Below are 17,106 nucleotides of genomic sequence, written 5' to 3' on the forward strand. Positions count from 1 at the left end.
TGCCTGTCACTCCCACTGCAACAGAAGAGAAATGAATCATCCAGGTTGGAAGAGACCTCCGAGATCATTCAGTCCAACCTATCACCCAGCCCTAGCCAACCAACCAGACCATGGCACTAAGTGCCCCAGCCAGGCTTGGCTTCAACACCTCTGGAGATAGCAACTCCACCACCTCCCTGGGCAGCCCATTCCAATGTCAATCACTCTCTCTGACAACAACTTCCTCCGAACATCCAGCCTAGACCTCCCCTGGCACAGTTTGAGACTGTGTCCCCTTCTTCTGTTGCTGGTTGCCTGGCAGCAGAGCCCAACCCCACCTGGCTACAGCTTCCCTTCAGGTAGTTGTAGGCAGCAATGAGCTCTGCCCCGAGCCTCCTGTGCTGCAGCCTGCACACCCCCAGTTCCCTCTGCCTCTCCTCACAGAGCTGTGCTCCAGGCCCCTCACCAGCTTCATTGCCCTTCTCTGGACACCTTCCAGTATCTCAACATATCTCCTGAATTGAGGAGCCCAGAACTGGACACAGCACTCAAGCTGTGGCCTGAGCAATGCTAAGTACAGGGCAGAAGAACCTCCCTTGTCCTGCTGCCCACACTGCTCCTGAGCCAGGCCAGGATGCCACTGGCTTTGCTGGACACCCAGGCACACTGCTAGCTCATGTTCAGCTACTATCTACCAGCACCCCCAGGTCCCTTTATGTATGATAAAAGTTTGAATACATATATATGCAGTCTGCTTCTTGATTAAGCATTCTTAAAGTGTATTAAGAATCAGGAAAACACTTAGCTTCCAAGGAATAGCAATCTTTCCCCCTGCCCAGAACCTGGTTTCTGTGAGGCTCTAACTAATACATAACTTTAGAGCTGACAAAAAAAATGTTATCTTCAGAAATGGTATTTAATAAAAAAAAGGTAGTAGAGACCAAAGAATAAAAATCCTAACCTCAAGGACTCCTGCTCAAACAGCTGAAAATCCACCTCCAGAAACAAAGGAGGCTGAAAGAGTATCTAACAGGAATGTGTTATTAGTTAAATTCTACATCAGGTAGAACATGAGCAATGAGAGCTCCAGCACATGAAATCATACCATGTCCCCTCCAAAGATCAGTACATACTTAGGATCTCTAGTATCAGGCACCTCCCTGTGGTATCCCAGCCGATTACTGATCAGCATGTTGAAAGCATGCTTCTGATAGCCCAAGTCTCTCACTTCTTGATCTTCTTCATTAAAAATCATTCCTGAAATAAAACAAATGCCAAGGCCAGTTAGCAGTCTCAAAAATATCCTTTGGGAGCAATTAAGGTTTGAAATGTATGCTTTGACCTCCCCAGCCTCCCACTATGCTTTTCAAACCCCCTCTCCTTTTGCAAACTGTAGTTTGGTGCAATTAACTCTATTGCTGCTTACAAATAGGTAGCGCCTAGGAGCAGCCCCTGCAGCTATAATGAAATCACAGCATGGTAGAGGTTGGAAGGGACCTCCAGAGATCATCTAGGGCAAGCCCCCAGTTAATGCAGGTACACCCAGATCAGGTTGCACAGGAAAGTGTCCATGAGGGTTTTGAAAGTCTCCAGACAAGATGATCTCACAACCTCATGGGCAACCTGTTCCAGTGCTCCATCACCCTCAAAGTTTCTCCTTGATGTGCTCATGATTTCTTCTGTGCCAATTGAACTGAAGGAGAGGTACCTCCATTCACACTAGAGATCCAACTGAAGATATAACTTGCTTGTAAATAAAATTTCCTTTCACCAGCATGAATTTCCTCCTCTCTCCTCACAGGGATAAGCTACACGATTCTCCAAAGACTGGGGGCTCCATTGTGTTTACTGCCTTACCAGACACACTCCCTTCATTTAAATGCCCTCTAATTCTTCACAGCACCTAAAAACTAATATTGAATAAGTAATTGAGGATAGACTTTGACACACATCAGCACCTATCCATTTGGATGAAGAGCCTATAATGGGATTTTTGAGAGACAGAATGCATTTACAGTGGCAGAAAATGCCTCCAAATAGCAGCTCCAATTTCAGGCAGTTTTCTCAAGTCTGCAGCAACTTAAAAATAGCTATAAAAAAATGTAAACTTTGTGTTTATATCAGCCCAGACTTTGACAGCAAGTAAAACAGCAGTGGAGATAGCTAGCTGTTCATTGACATTTTAGCAGAAGCATCAACTGCTGCTGAGCAGGGCAGAGGCAGCAAGTGCTGGTAAAAATAAAACCATCTAGAGGCCAAGGCTGAAATCCTCAATAGCATCCTGCCTGCCTGACTCAGTGCCATGGCCTTCTCTCTCACTAAGCCATGCACACAGCAGTGAGAATAAAGATCGTGTGGTGCTTCGTTGAACTCTTCTGCAGAAAAAAAGAAGGGAGAGGAAGGAAGTGGTAGCCACCACCTGTCTGCTACCTGCTTCTGCAACAGTTCAGGCAGCAGAGCATGGCTGCTTCTTGTCTCTGATCAGCTGGCCACATAGAATGAGATCCATACATCCTCTGCAGCTATAATCAAGCTAGAGGCAACTTCACTGAAATCTCTGTGCAGGAAACAAGCGAGGATCAGATAATTTACCTCCTTCCACTCTGCCCATCATCTCCACATGGTCAAAATCTGCAAGAGGGTACATCCAGAATAATGCTTCATAGACTAATTTTGCTTGGAAGAGATATCCACTCTAATTCTCTGCTTAAAGCAGAGTCACCTAGACTAGGGTTGCTCAGAACTTGTCAGTTAAGTTTTGAGAGCCTCTGGTATCTCCAAAGATGGAGATTCTACAACCTCTTTGTGTCCTTGTTCAAGCAATTGACCATCATTGCACTAAAACTGTTTTTCCTCTTATCAAATAGAAACCTCCTCCTTGATTCAATTTCTTACCATAATCCCATGCACCTCAGGAAACACTGGCTCCATCTTCTCTACAGCCTCCCACTAAGTTGCTATGACAGCTACAAAACCTCACCCCTTAGCCTCCACGCTAAGGCAGAGTAAATCAAATTCCATCTTTCTGATCTTCTGAACATAGACAAGAAGGAATGCTAATATTTTTTAAACATTCTTATGGAGAACAGTACCCAAAATGCATACAAAAGGTTTTAAAAGATCTCAGGCCAAACAAGCAGACCTTGAAAAACAAAGGCTTTACAACTGAAACATCAGTGCAGGCTCTACTTCAGCCTCCCAGATTAGAAGATAGATTGTCCTATCAGATGAGTTTGGGTATGGCTATTGTATGTCAGACTTCTCTTCATTTTCCTTCTTTCTGCTTGTGTGTTTATCACTGCCCTACCCTAAAGAGGCAGGAAGCCTTTTGCTGCAGCACTTGATCTAATTCTAACAGAGCACCAGCTGTCTTCTGATGATTCATGTAGAATTTATCCTGGCACTATAATTCCCCTTGGCTTTCACCAACTAAACCAGTCACTTGGTTTGAAGATCAAGGGATTTCTCAGTTAAAAAGGAATCATTTCTTTCCTGGCTCATACTGAATAGTTGGAAAGAAATGGCCACCTCTGGACTGGCCTTCACCTCATTTGGCTCTTGTGCTTTCTGCAGTGAGCTGATAAACATTTGTAATGCCACAAGGCAATTTGAACTGGCATTTTTCCTACACGTTCACACAGGTCTAATGATCAGCTTGGAAGCTGAATTTGGGTAAGTTCTGTAACATCTTGAAGCTGGTGATCCAGCATTCACCCAAACTAAGGCTTACATCAGATGTGAGTATTAAACTCCTGGATATGCAGGGTACCATGGCATAGTTCTCAAAGCAGCAGACACAGACAACACTCAACATCTGCCTCCAGACGTAAGGCAGTTTTGCAGGCCAGTACGTAACACGCCTCAGTTTGCATATCTGGGCACAGCAGCAGACACTAGCCCTAAGTTCTTAGATATACAAGCAGTTAAATGTACAAAGCATTTTATAGCTTGGAAGACAAACCCAAATCATCTCACTGATGAAATATGCTCCACAGAAACACAAAGACCTTTGTTGGTGCAAAGCAAGCGGGATTTGGCCCTAACCACTGTCATCTCAATAAATCTTTCATTGTCATTTGTCCCACACACATTGTATGTAGATGATTTCATATTCCAAGAATATTCACCAAATGGGCTCTCTTCCTTGTGCACTGTTACCAAGATATTTTTAATTACTGCATATGAGCAGAGTTTCTCTGTGGCTAATAAAAGATTGAGCCCAGTCAACACAGGAGTAAGATATGAAACAAGCATATGCTGAATTTTCCAAAAGCAAGAACTACTTCAAGGGTAGATGCCTTGCTGTAATGCTGTTCCCCTCGTTAGCACTTACACAGCACAGCTCTAAGTGTTAGGAGTGTGTACTTTGGATTAAACACAACAGAATATGTTTTAAGTAAGAGAGTCACTAGCACTGCATTTTAACAAACAAACCCACTTCATCACAGAAGTCTCCCTGCAATCCTCTAAAAAACAACCTTAACAGCTCACTTCTTCTACTGTGTCAATAATTTGACCATCAGCACTGCAAGACACTTACCCATTTCAGGAGACAATTCCACCTCCCCCTTAACTGGGTCCTGGATATGATTTCCAAGAGGCTTTCCTACCCTACTGTCCCTCTGTTGCAGTTCAGGTACGTGAGCAGGCCCCCGCGTAAAACGGGGGTAGAATTTTTTGGGAAGCGGCCTCTGAGGTTCCAGCCCCTTGACGGGCACATTCTTGAAGGGTTGGTTCTCTTCACTGAAGTTGAAATAAACAAACAGCAGAAGTGTCCAGGTCACAGATGTGAAAAGGCACCCATAGCAGAAATAGCGAAGTGTGACACTTCCCATTGTAGACTTAGCATCCTTGAGGGCCCATTCTCAATCACCTGGAAGAGAGTGAAAACACACACTTGAGAGTGGTCTGTTACCTCCTCAGGTCTGTACATGAGGAAATGCATTCTGCAAGTTGCTTTTCCATTAAATGAGTTTTGGAACTTAAGCATTAGGCACAGACCATAAGGACAAGGGAGGTTATTCTGCCCCTGTACTCAGCACTGCTCAGGCCACACCTTGAGTCCTGTGTCCAGTTCTGGTCTCCTCAATTCAGGAGATATGTTGAGATACTGGAATGTGTCCAGAGAAGGGCAATGAAGCTGGTGAGGAGCCTGGAGCACAGCCCTGTGAGGAGAGGCTGAGGGAGCTGGGGGTGTGCAGCCTGTAGCACAGGAGGCTCAGGGCAGAGCTCATTGCTGTCTGCAGCTGCCTGAAGGGAGGCTGTAGCCAGATGGGGTTGGGCTCTGCTGCCAGGCAACCAGCAACAGAAGAAGGGGACACAGTCTCAAGTTGTGCCAGGGGAGGTCTAGGCTGGATGTTAGGAGGAAGTTGTTGTCAGAGAGAGTGATTGGCATTGGAATGGGCTACCCAGGGAGGTGGTGGAGTTGCTATCTCCAGAGGTGTTGAAGCCAAGCCTGGCTGGGGCACTTAGTGCCATGGTCTGGTTGCTTGGCTAGGGCTAGGTGCTAGGTTGGAATGGATGAGCTTGGAGGTCTCTTCCAACCTGGTTGATTCTATGAATTAAATCCCTTTTCATTTTCCCATTCAAAAACCAAACATGAGCAGTGCAGGCATTCTGTGTGGATACCCCTTTAAAACAGGAAGTGAACCACCACAAAGAGCCAAGGGACACATCATAATTAAAGGTAAAAAATGATTACTTTTTCCTCCTGACAGTTATATAATTTTCTCTCTCCCACAGCAGGTCATTCCCTGCATGCCTGCCTTCATGCAAACACACTGCTGTGCGACTAAGTGTACCACACCCAGAACTGGTTCCTCACAGAATGGTGGAGGTTGGAGGGTACCTCTGAAGGTCACCTTGTCCAAGCCCCTTAGCTCAGCCACCTTGAGCTGTTTGTTCAAAAGTATGTCCAGGCATCTCCATTTTTGTAGTTCAGTTCCTACCCTAAAAGCATGGAATGAGACTGTGAGCATCCCAGAAATCATGATGCAATTTAACAACACATAGAAACAAGACAGGCTCATCTGCAGATGCTCTTTGTCTGCAGAAAGGAGACAGATAGGGGACCCAAAAAGAGCAAGAAGCTCCAAGGTAATTCACTGGGTTCCTGCAGGCCTCTGCAGACTCCAGAAGAGTTTCCATACTCCCTGGAGATGCCCACTTAGAGCTGGAAGTAACCCAGGCCAGAGTTCTACTTCAGCCACCCATCTGTTAACAAAATTTTCCCAAACTGTGTTCGAAATTCCTGTCATAAGCAAATCCCTGAAGTATATGAAGCTGGTGCTAGCAGTTTGTTTATTACCCAGGAGGATCAGGTAAACTCTGGAGTTTCTCAAATCTAAAAAAGGTTAAAAAGAAACAAACAATCAAAGAAGCCACAAACACAAAAGAAACAACCCCACATAACCCCCCCCTAATACACCACAACAAGCAAACTACACAGCTCAGTTCCCACAATTCAAACACTAACTCAGAGAATTAGATTTCTCTCACCATTATCTAACCTCAACAAATCCTTTGCATAGTAACAAAGAGTCAGGAAAGCATCTCTTAATTAGCAAATGGCTTGTTCTGAGAAAATGAAGTAATGCAGTAGGAAACAAGAACTTATCCTGATGCATTTTCCAGACTTCTCTGAGGGTCAGAAACTGCCAGAAATCTTCAGGTCAGCCTGGCAGCAAACAAACCACGACAGCACTTACGGGTACAAACAGTTTATTCCCTTCTCAACATGGAAAACTACTATACAGAGGTAAGAGGCATTCAAGATCCCCAGGAAACCCATAAAGACCCCACTTATTCTGGCAATGTATTTCTGAGTCCTCAGTGACTTGCATCCAAAAAAAGAAAACAAACCCAAAATCCAACCCGTGTCAAAATTCAAGCTCACACTTTCCAGATTGTAGCAGGTCACTGCCACCCTTCCAAAATTAAAATAACCACAAAGTAAAATAAAGTGGAAAGAAAAACTCCTCCAAAATAATTTACTCATTATTCTTACCCTGCCAAACTCCCTCACTTCTGCAAGGCAGCAATCTACACAGCAGTTAAGCTCAAGAAGCTTAAAAAGGGTTTCAATCTCCTACTGACCCTGAGAACAGAGGAACAGCATGCTCTGTGAAACAGGCTCTCTAAAGCTGTCACACAAAGATCTTGCTGCTTAACTGCAAAGCCATGAAAGTAGGTGAGCACAAATGCTCTGGGGTAGAAATGATTCCCCAAAGCCTCTCATTCTAGCTAGCAGAACGGGTTTACCAGTTGGAAGATATACACATCACCAGTCCACAGTGCCTTCTCCCCTGTGCTAACAGTGGCCGCTAGTCACACCAGGGCAGATCTAAGCTCAGGAAAGAGCCTGTGAGGCTGTAAAGGAGCAAGGTTAGATAAACAATGATATCCTCTCATTCTCATAATTCTTCTTGCCAGACAGTCTGCAGACAATTAATACTCATTAAAAGAAGATCTGGGCGCTTGCCAGGTGGTTTTTGCGTGGTCACAGGGAGGTCATCTGCTGTAAGACTTGTCCAAGCCTAATGCATTGCTCCTCAGAGCCGGCTAGAGCTGTTTTTCCATTCGCTATGGTAACACAGATGCACAACCCTAACATCCACAGATGCACAATCCTACCATCGTGGCATCTGCACTTACACTGTGGAACAGAACTTTTCTTGGAAGATAAAAATCACAAAGCCAGAGCAGGAACCTTTTAGTCTCAGAGTTGTTTAAGGATCTATCTACACTGCAGCTCGCATAGGAAAGCCAAATATAATCCTTGCTATCTCAGGTAACAGCAGGAAGACAGGCACGCAGAGCCAAATTCTTCATGGACTAATTATTTCCTCAGCCTCCCCCTCTGTTTCTACAACTCAGAGCTCCACTTTGCTGCTGTGACACTGCTAGCCACAACAAAGTTAAAGTTTGCTGTGACCAACATCAGACATGCTCAGCTTAAAGAGAAAGGGATAAATCAGCAATCACTAGAGTGAAAATACTGTTGTACATCCCCTCCACCTCCAGAGAGTCCTCTGACCAGGCTGAAAGCACTGATAACAAAGGCAACAAAAGCAAACCTGAGCATGGCAATTTCATGTGCTCCCTGCTAGACACCAGAACTGCTTCACTTCTTCTCCCTTCCTTCACTGTTTGCAGTTTTTAGAAGGATACAAAGGCCGAAAAGCAGTATTTAAATCGAAGGACAGAACCTGCATGGTGCCTAAAACTAAGGCCTTTCAGTAGCTTGCTATTAAACCAAGACATTTGGTAATCTATTTGGCAGGAAAACACAGACTTGCTCTTCCTTGCTCTTTATTTCTTTATGTACCTAATGTTTCATTAGACACAAATTTGAAGGCAGAATGGAAAAAAAGTTAAACTCTTCCTATGAAAAGCACATTGAAGTTTATTAGTTTATTCACCAACACATATGCATTTACTCAACCCTGTCCTATGGATTTCAACCACTTTTACCATTTAAGCAGCCACAGGAGTCATAACCTGTGTCAGAGCTGCACATTCCACTCTTAGAGAGTTTTAGGTTGACTGTGATAGATGTGTTCTAGCAAAGAAGCCACTGTAGGTTTCCATGTCCTAAGCAATTATTAGGCCTGACTGGGACCTGCCTTGAGGAAACAGGGCACCTTTTTCTGCCCTATAGTTTAATCTACACAAACTGCAATCATACTAAAGTATCTCCATCTCTCCTCAATGTACCAAGAAACAAGCATCCCTGCACTCATTTCACAGAATCACCGAAACATGCAGGTTGGCAAAGCCCCTCAGGATCACCAAGCCCAACCTAGAACCCTACTCTACAGGATTCACCTTAATCCCTAAGCACCACATCCAAAAGACCTTTAAACACATCCAGGGTGGGTGACTCCACCTCCCTGGGCAGCTCATTCTAGTCCCATGCCACTCTCTGTGAAAAACTTCTTCCAAAGGTCCAATCTAAACCTCCCCAGCCTCAGCTTGAGGCCATTCCCCCTTGTTGTGTCTCCAATGATCTCTGAGAAGAGCAGCCCAGCAGCAGCCTCTCCACAATGTCCCTTCAGGCAGCTGTAGACAGCAATGAGGTCTCCCCTCAGTCTCTTCTTCTTCAAACTACCCATCCCCAGCTCCCTCAGTTGCTTTTCATAAGATTTATTTTTCAGGCCCTTCCCCAGCTTCGTTGCCCTCCTCTGGACCCATTCCAGCACCTCCACATCTCTCTTGTATTGCAGTGCCCAAAACTGAACACAGTACTCGAGCTGTGGCCTCACCAAAGCTGAGTATAAAGGGACAATCACCTCCCTGCTCCTGCTGGCCACAGCATGAAGCATAACCCATAACCACTTTGATACATGCCAAAGGGAGAGAGGACAGAATTCTTCAGCTGGTCACAAGGAGAAAACACTCAGTTCAGAGACAGCCACATGGCCCTGGATTCTTACCTCGTGCATCTCCATATCTGCGTCTTTTTTCTGCAAGCCATCTAGACACAGTGAATAAAAGCCTTACCCTGTCCAGAGCATTTCTCTCTCCAGGTCTGTGACAACATCTAGGACACACTTTACCAATTCACCCAACAACTGTCTCCAACTGCCTGGTTGGTCACAATACCCTGATGACTGTCTTAAACATCCATCCTCTCCCAGCTGGCTTCTCCAAGCAGCATTTTGAAGCTGAAATCTATTGGGTTTCCCTTTCTTCTTCTTCTTCTTTTTGTTTTTTAAAGGAAACAAGCTGTTCCTCAAGAGAGACAATACTAAAGATAAGCCTTTCAGTTCCAACATATGAGTATCTTTCCCAGCCCTGATATATAGAATCTGTTTTTCCTCATCTGGCATATATTTTAAACTCAACAGTCCTAAAGATCTGCCAATGCAACCAGAACTAGTTGAACAGAACAAATTTGAATAGATAGAAACAAATCAAAAGAAAGTAGAATTCAATTATGCAGATACCAATGTTAACAGGCTCATAAGAATTTTCACCCATGCCATAAACATACTAAGTCTAATCACCAATAAACTGTTATTTGGACAGTGTAGTTAAAAGTCATTCATATATATTTATTCAAATGCAAGTAGCAATGTTAACTGCCATTAAAAGTATCTCTAATGTAAGTATTTCAAGAAGAGCTGTTTCACAAAACAGTTCTTTACAGACTCTACCAGTAATTGATACCAGGCTTGAAGAGTCTATCGTGTTTATCCATTTCTCAAAAGCAAGACAGCTGCCAAAAGTAAGTTTCAAAAATACCTCACACAGTTCTCTTCACCAAAATCTCATGCAGGAAAGAAGATCCAGAACGAACTGAAGACATTTCTTGTCCCTTAGCAATATAGGAGCTTTCACAGCAAATACTAAATGGTAACACCTTTAGGTATTTTACAAGCATTAATTCACATACACAAAATCCCAGGGTACTTGGAGCTCATGGCTGTTCACATTCATATACTTAGGAATGCAGAGATACCTCAACAGGGCAAACATAACTCACACAAGGTGGTGGAAACCATCAAGAAACCAGAATCCAGTTTGGAGGAAAACAAGTGAATCAAGAAAAGGGAAGAAATTATCTTAGAATCTGCTCTCATCAGGTTCAGCTCAGAAGAAACCAAAACTGTAAGGCACAGGATCCTGATTCTACCCAAATACTCTTTCAGTCTCTCTCCTGATGCTTTGCTTTGACTGTCATGTATTTTTTGCCTGATAGCTCTCAGACTTTGGCAAAGCCTTGAAACTGAGTTTGCAGATTCACATGCCAGAAATGCCAGGGGTAAAATATTCCTCTCTAATTTCCATGAATGCCAGTACAGAAGTCTCAGTTCCGTGAACAAGTAGTAAATCATTGACTTTTTTTTAAAGACAACTATAAAAGGCAAATATTAGTAACTTAGTAAATGTTTCTGGAAGTAAGTCAGTTGAAAAGTGAAAAAAACTCCAGGAGCCTACCTGCCAGACCTCAGCCTCAGTAATTGCTGTGCAATGCAGCTTTCCATGTTGCACCAACTCCTTGTAGCATCCTTACAGCACCAGCACAACACTCTTTCCTTACATCAAAATCAGTAACACTTATGTCCATTTCACAATTGGCCCAACAAGGACACAACTCTGCTCCCTCCAGACAGCCTGGGAGAGCTCATCAGCAGTAACCTGTGCAGCTCTAACACTGGCCCAATGTGTTAGCTTCCGATATTTTTTATGTAACAAAATGCCAACCACATTTCACAATATTTTGGCTTAAAGAGCAAAGTAGCTACAGGCTTTATGACCTACCACTGCTTAAACACTGACATCTGCTTGGATTAACCTCAGCAGTTCAGTAAACACACCGTATGACTAGATATTTCATGACTGTGCCAGAGCTCATGTTTGTCAGAGGTCAAACAGAGGATCAGGTTAACCTCAAGGTTTTTGAAATAAGAGTAAGAATTATTTGGGGAAACTTTAAAGTCTGCTTGTAGTTTATCCAAGAACAGCTTTTCTTAAAGAAAACTAATACAGATACACAACTCCAGAGCTCATACTACCCACATTTCCTGCAAGACTGCCTGTGTATTTTGGCTCTATATTAAGGTAAGGAGCAGATGTGTACAATCTTTACTTTCAAGGAGCATTCTAGTAAATAAAAGAAAAAAAATCATCAAACTAATTCTAATTTTTACTTCAAGGTGGGGGGAAATCAAGAAGATAAAGTAAAAAGTACTCTCAAATGCAATTTTGCTCTTTTAATAGTCTTAGCTTTTTATGTATTTCTTGGCCTCCACAATGTTATGGCTACCCTCACTCCTCTTCCAAAACACACACTGGCACGAACAGGCTTTCCTATTTTCCTGTTGAATCACGATGAACATAGGCCAGATTAGGAAGAAGTAGTACTCCAGTCATCACACAGAGATGCCATTCATAGTAGCCTCTGCAATATCATAGGAATTATTTTTTCCAGGCATCCTCTCCACTGCGACCAGTCTTAAGGGAAAGCCACATTTCTTAGACTAGCAAGATAAGAAACATCTGAGGCAGCTTCTTTCAGACTCCAACACATATCACTAGGAGCAACATCCACTGAACATACATTCAAAACAACAGCCAAAGACTATTTCCAAATAAAAGCTTGGCATTTGATGTGCTCCAGAATCTAAGCATTGACCCAATTTGAGTCCTTACAAAAAAATCCCTTGTACTGGATTGGTTTAGCATCAAATTGGATCCACCTGTCAGCTTGCTTTTAGTTAAAACCAACCATCAATCGCTGCCCTTAGGGAAGAGATGGGTCATTCTACTTCATGAATTAAGTCACCATTTTTGACACAACATAGGCAGGTAACTACTCACGCAAGAACAGACTGGGCCCACAGAAACCTACCCACTGACATTCAGTGAGGACACATGCTAACTCCTGTACCTGGGACAGAAACTCCCTGGCCCTGACACAGGCTGGGGAACAGCTCTGCCAAGTAGGACCTGAGAGGTCTGCCTAAGCAGGAGCCAGGCATATGCCCTTGCAGCAACAGCTGACAGCATCCAGGACTATCAACAGGAGACCATCCAGCTGAAAGATGCAATTACACCTCCCCACGCAGCACTCACAAGACCAAAAGCAGAGTAGTGTACACAGTTTAGGATATGCCAGTACAAGGCAGACATCCACAGACTGGCGTGAGTTCAGTGGAAGACCATTAAGATGGTCACACTTGCTCTGTGAGGAGAGGGTGCTGGGCTGTTACCAGGATGTTATTATGAAAACAGAGCCAGGCTGTTTAGCAAGCTATGAGGTGGGAGAGTGAAAGAGTTAAAACAGACTAATATAAATGCAGTCCCAGCACCCTTCATTCACAGAAATAGACTGTGGACCACAGCCTGTCCTCTTGCATAAGATCACCATTCCTACTCACTTTAATGAGATGACACACTAAGATCTATTTTTAATTAGCCTCCATAAGTCACTTCCAAATGCATTTTTAAAAGCTCCGAGAGCCAACAGTTTAGTCATGTCAGCACAGCTATGCAAATCCCTGCCATACCACCTAAAATAGATCCTCCTGGAATTAATACCAATTTTTGATCAACACTTTACAGATAAATAATCTTGATGTAGCATTCATTATACTTCACAGGTAAAGAAAGGCACATAGATTAGTTGCATGAACTGTTGAAGACCTAAGAAACCACAAGCATACTAAGTCTGAAAAGCAGAAAGTGTTCAAGGGGAGGGGGAAGAAAAAAAAAAATCTTCTTTATGTTCTCACCCCTCACACTATTTAACCACTATTAAATAACTCATTTACTCATTTGCATTTCAGTTTTTGGACTTTAACCAGAGATGTCCAAATAGTGCATACTGTCATTTTTAAATCTGTGAACTAGCTATTGAAACACCTCCTCTATGCACAGATCTTTGCTTATCAAGCGTTCAAAATCTTCTCATCTCCAGCGAAAAAAAGCTTTATGTAGCTGGCTGCCAGGCTAGAGTAAATGCAAACCCTTCAGCACTTCCATGATAAAAAAAAATCAGCCCCTTCTTTACCCACCTTCATTTCAAATGCTCCCTTAAAGCAATTTTTAAATACCTTCTGAAGTCATCTTTCACTTCTCTGTCAACAAAAAGCAAACTGGGCTTTTAACTTACTGATAAAGGACACCCTTCTCCTGACAATCTCCCTTTTAAAGGAGTGAGAGTATTTCCCAAGGTCTCTCGTTTCAGGGCACATTTTTAATGAGAAAAGCAGTTACAAGTTTAGGAAAGAAAAAGTTTCACAAGAGGCAGGGTCTTGTGCTAACAAACACCAGTTTTAGTCACAACCAGCAGTACAACACTGCATCAAGGAAAGTAACATAATAGCCCAGTCTGATTAGAGAAAGCAAGTACGCTTGGATTAGAAACAGGAGCTTACCAAAATCCTTGTGCTCAACACTGAGGACGTAGGTGCTACAGACAGTTTTATGCTGCTGCAGTGTTCCCATTCCCCGCTCCCCAGTAGCCAAAAAGCTACTGGTTTTCCAAAGCACAGTGATATGCATGGAATTTTCTTACCTATCCCTCTAATAAACGCTGCACCCTAGGGCAGCTCAGCTGGATGTTACTTTAAGCTATTTGGCAAATAAATACACGTCATGCCATTCACAGAGGACTAAAAATACCTTTTGCCTTTTTGTTGCTAATAAATACTTCCTTCCAATCAAGCACGGAGATTTTCTTTCCGTTCCAAAACCAGCTCTCAAGCAAGCCAGAATTTTCACCCAAAGATGCATGCATTTTGCAATGCAGCCCTTCTTTTCTTCTTTCCATACAGCTTAGGAAACAGCACAATTAAAAATCCCACACTGACAACTTCTTGCTCAGTGCAGCTCCCTCACATCAAAGACCCATACATCTGTTCCTTTAGCAACCCCCCAGCACTACACACACGCAAAACCTAAGAGAGCTTACAAGGTCAGCTACGCACGAGTTAGCTGCTTAATACCTTTCCCTGAATGTTTAAAACCTACTTAGCTCTTCCTTGCATTTCGTGTCTGCAAAGCTTACCAAAATGACAGTAAAAACACAGATGGGTGCAAAATAACCAGGGAAGGCACACCTCGGCACCAGCAGCTGAGCAGCCGAGCGGTCACCTTCTTCCAGCAGAGTCGGCACCGCGGCGGCAGCGCAAGGTTACCCAGCGAGAGCGCAGTTACTGCAGTAGCAGGCAAATCCAATTGGTGTCTTCATTCTCAGTGAACAATAAAATGCTAAGCCTGAAACTTAACACTTTGTTGCTGAGAGCTGCTTGCAAGCGCTCACTGGCAAGGGGAACACACACAAGGTTCTCTATGACAACGGTCTTAGGGCACAAATGCTGCAAGGTTATTTCCCATTTGACTGCACAGACTGCCCCAAGAGCACTGATTTAGTTTTCTGTGGCTGGGGCTGTTGTTGGGGTTTTTTGGGGGGGGAGTGTGTTAGTTTTATTGGTTGCAGTTGGGGTGGGGGAGGGTTGTTGGAGGTCTTTTTGTTTGGTGTATTTTTTGTTCGTTTGACTTCCACCCCACCCCCGCCCCCCCGGTGGGGAGGTATTTGGGGTTTTTTTGGTGGGTTGGGTTGTTTTTTAGGTTTGTTTGGTTGGTTTTGGTTTGTGGGGTTTTTTTGGGGGGCGGGGGGGGGGGCTGTCCTTTCAGCTGATGCATAATCCATATGGATCCATGGATCTGGCAGCATAAACAAGACTGGTCATTTTACTGCCCACTCAATAGAGAAGCATGATCATGATGTATTTTTACATCACGCTGCCAATACAGACTACAGTAACACTAGGGAAAGCAACCATTAAGCTGCATACCGATTTCAATTGTGAAAATCTCTGTGCTTTTAGTTTTTCAACTCAGTAGTAATTTCACAGGATTTCCACAACTTGACTGACATTTTCTAGATTTGCTTTCTGTTCATGATAAGAAGTTTTCATGAAAGGTGCTTTAAGCTTTTTCAGTCTTTTAAAAGCAAAATGAAAACACATTTTCCAAGGGGAAAAAAAATCCAGCTCACAGCATACTCAGCAAAACCCTCCAGACCTCATTAAAGTACTTTTGAGGGGCACAGTGAAAACCAGGGCTGACCAGCCTCAACATTAAACCTCTGACTACTGACTACAGGCACTGCACATCACACAAGTTTTTTCTGCAAATCCCCATTCTGCAGTAATCTCCAAGCAGACATCAACCACTCACTTGTGCAGAACTCAGCACTGAAATCAACAACTATGTACAATAAAATACCTAAGACATTTGCAAATTCAGATTAGGAACTTGAAAAGACTGTACCTGAAGATGTACACAATGCAAAGCTGCTGCCATTGAGTTATTACTAGCACTGCAAAACTGGAAATTGGCTTAATGAGAATGAGCAACCTTGTCTAGCCAAAGGTGCCCCTGCCCATGGCAGGGTGGTTGGAACAAGATGATCTTTGAGGTCCCTTCCAACTCAAGCCACTCTATGATTCAATTATTCTATGGTTACCCTGCAACTTACCCTACACCATCAGATGGCAGAGGTCATAGACCTCAAAGCTTGCTCCCTACAGATCATACAAGTCTACTTCACTTCTCTTTTTCTGCAGGGTTTTCCTTTCCAGTATGTAGAAATTCACATAAAACTACATTAGAGATGCCATGTTTGGATGCCAGACCTGCTACAGGTAGTTTGGGAACTTAGTTTGGCCAGGCTCACACACCTGTATGGAGCCCAAGTAACTGGTCTGAGAACACACAGACATTATTTGCTTATTAAAAAAAAAATTAAATGTAACGCCACAACTGTGAGGTTAAAACAAGTTACAGTTTAGATCTCCAAACAGCTTTGATAGGAAAATATTTAACTGATTATAAGTTGCTCAGAGTTATTAACTCCAGTTGCATTTCTCTACAGCATTAAGAGACAGCACTATCTTGGAGACTGCCTCAATACATCATGTTTTCACTGAGTTTTCCTGGGTGGATGGTCTTTGTTTAAAAACCCCAAAATACTAAAAGCAGGTGCTGAGCAAAATTCAATGTCCATTTGCATTTCTCATGTCCAGAAACAAAGGTAATTTGGAGTTTTTCACTCCAAAGCTTTGGCACAGTCAATAATACCCATGTCCTTTGGATCAGAGAGACACAGGACTTTGGTTTTTCAAAGTAAGAAATTCAGGACCAAAAAACACTGACATTTGCTTGCTTGTTGAGCCATTTTCTCAACAGAAGTAGTTGTCCCAGTTGTGGCACAGTACCCCTCTTAGATTCTCACTAATGTCTCCAGTCATTAATATAGTAGAGGAATTCTGAGACTACCAACTACTGCTTGCTCTCCCTCGAACTGACTGAAGCAGGATCCCTCTGTAATTATCAGACTGACCTGCGGGACGCTCTGGTTGAACTGTTTGCTACAGTTTTCCACGAGATCTTTAGCAACTCAGTGTTACAGCTCTCGCTCGCAAGACCTGGCTGATACATTTGGGCAGCCACATCAAAGCTTCTGAGGCCACAGCGACCAGAGAGGACAGAAATGGCCAGCAGAGCTCTGGGTTAGAACAGCAGTAACTCATACCTGCTGCTCTCTCAGTGAACCTGTTTCTAAATCACATCAATAAAGTCTTGCATAGGAAGCATTCTCTCTTTTCCCCTTCC

At 43.4% G+C, this 17,106-nt stretch overlaps 1 protein-coding gene across 2 annotated transcripts in view; it reads right to left on the bottom strand.

The window, feature by feature from the left end:
• Positions 1-17,106, bottom strand: part of GALNT11 (polypeptide N-acetylgalactosaminyltransferase 11) — a 46,884-nt gene that overhangs the window by 24,879 nt on the left and 4,899 nt on the right. The window contains exons 1-3 of one of the 2 annotated variants that reach the window (XM_064162850.1): positions 14,547-14,665; positions 4,520-4,852; positions 1,113-1,236 (exon numbers count right to left, since the gene is read on the bottom strand). In XM_064162850.1, coding sequence (XP_064018920.1) covers positions 1,113-1,236; positions 4,520-4,814 — 419 coding nt within the window. In that variant the 5' untranslated portion in view covers positions 4,815-4,852; positions 14,547-14,665. Of the gene's footprint in view, positions 1-1,112; positions 1,237-4,519; positions 4,853-14,546; positions 14,666-17,106 lie in introns of those variants that run through there. The other variant, XM_064162849.1, reaches the window with a different exon arrangement.

The sequence above is a fragment of the Pogoniulus pusillus genome, chromosome 23, assembly GCF_015220805.1.
Source record: "Pogoniulus pusillus isolate bPogPus1 chromosome 23, bPogPus1.pri, whole genome shotgun sequence".
In the NCBI taxonomy this organism is placed as follows: Eukaryota; Metazoa; Chordata; class Aves; order Piciformes; family Lybiidae; genus Pogoniulus; species Pogoniulus pusillus.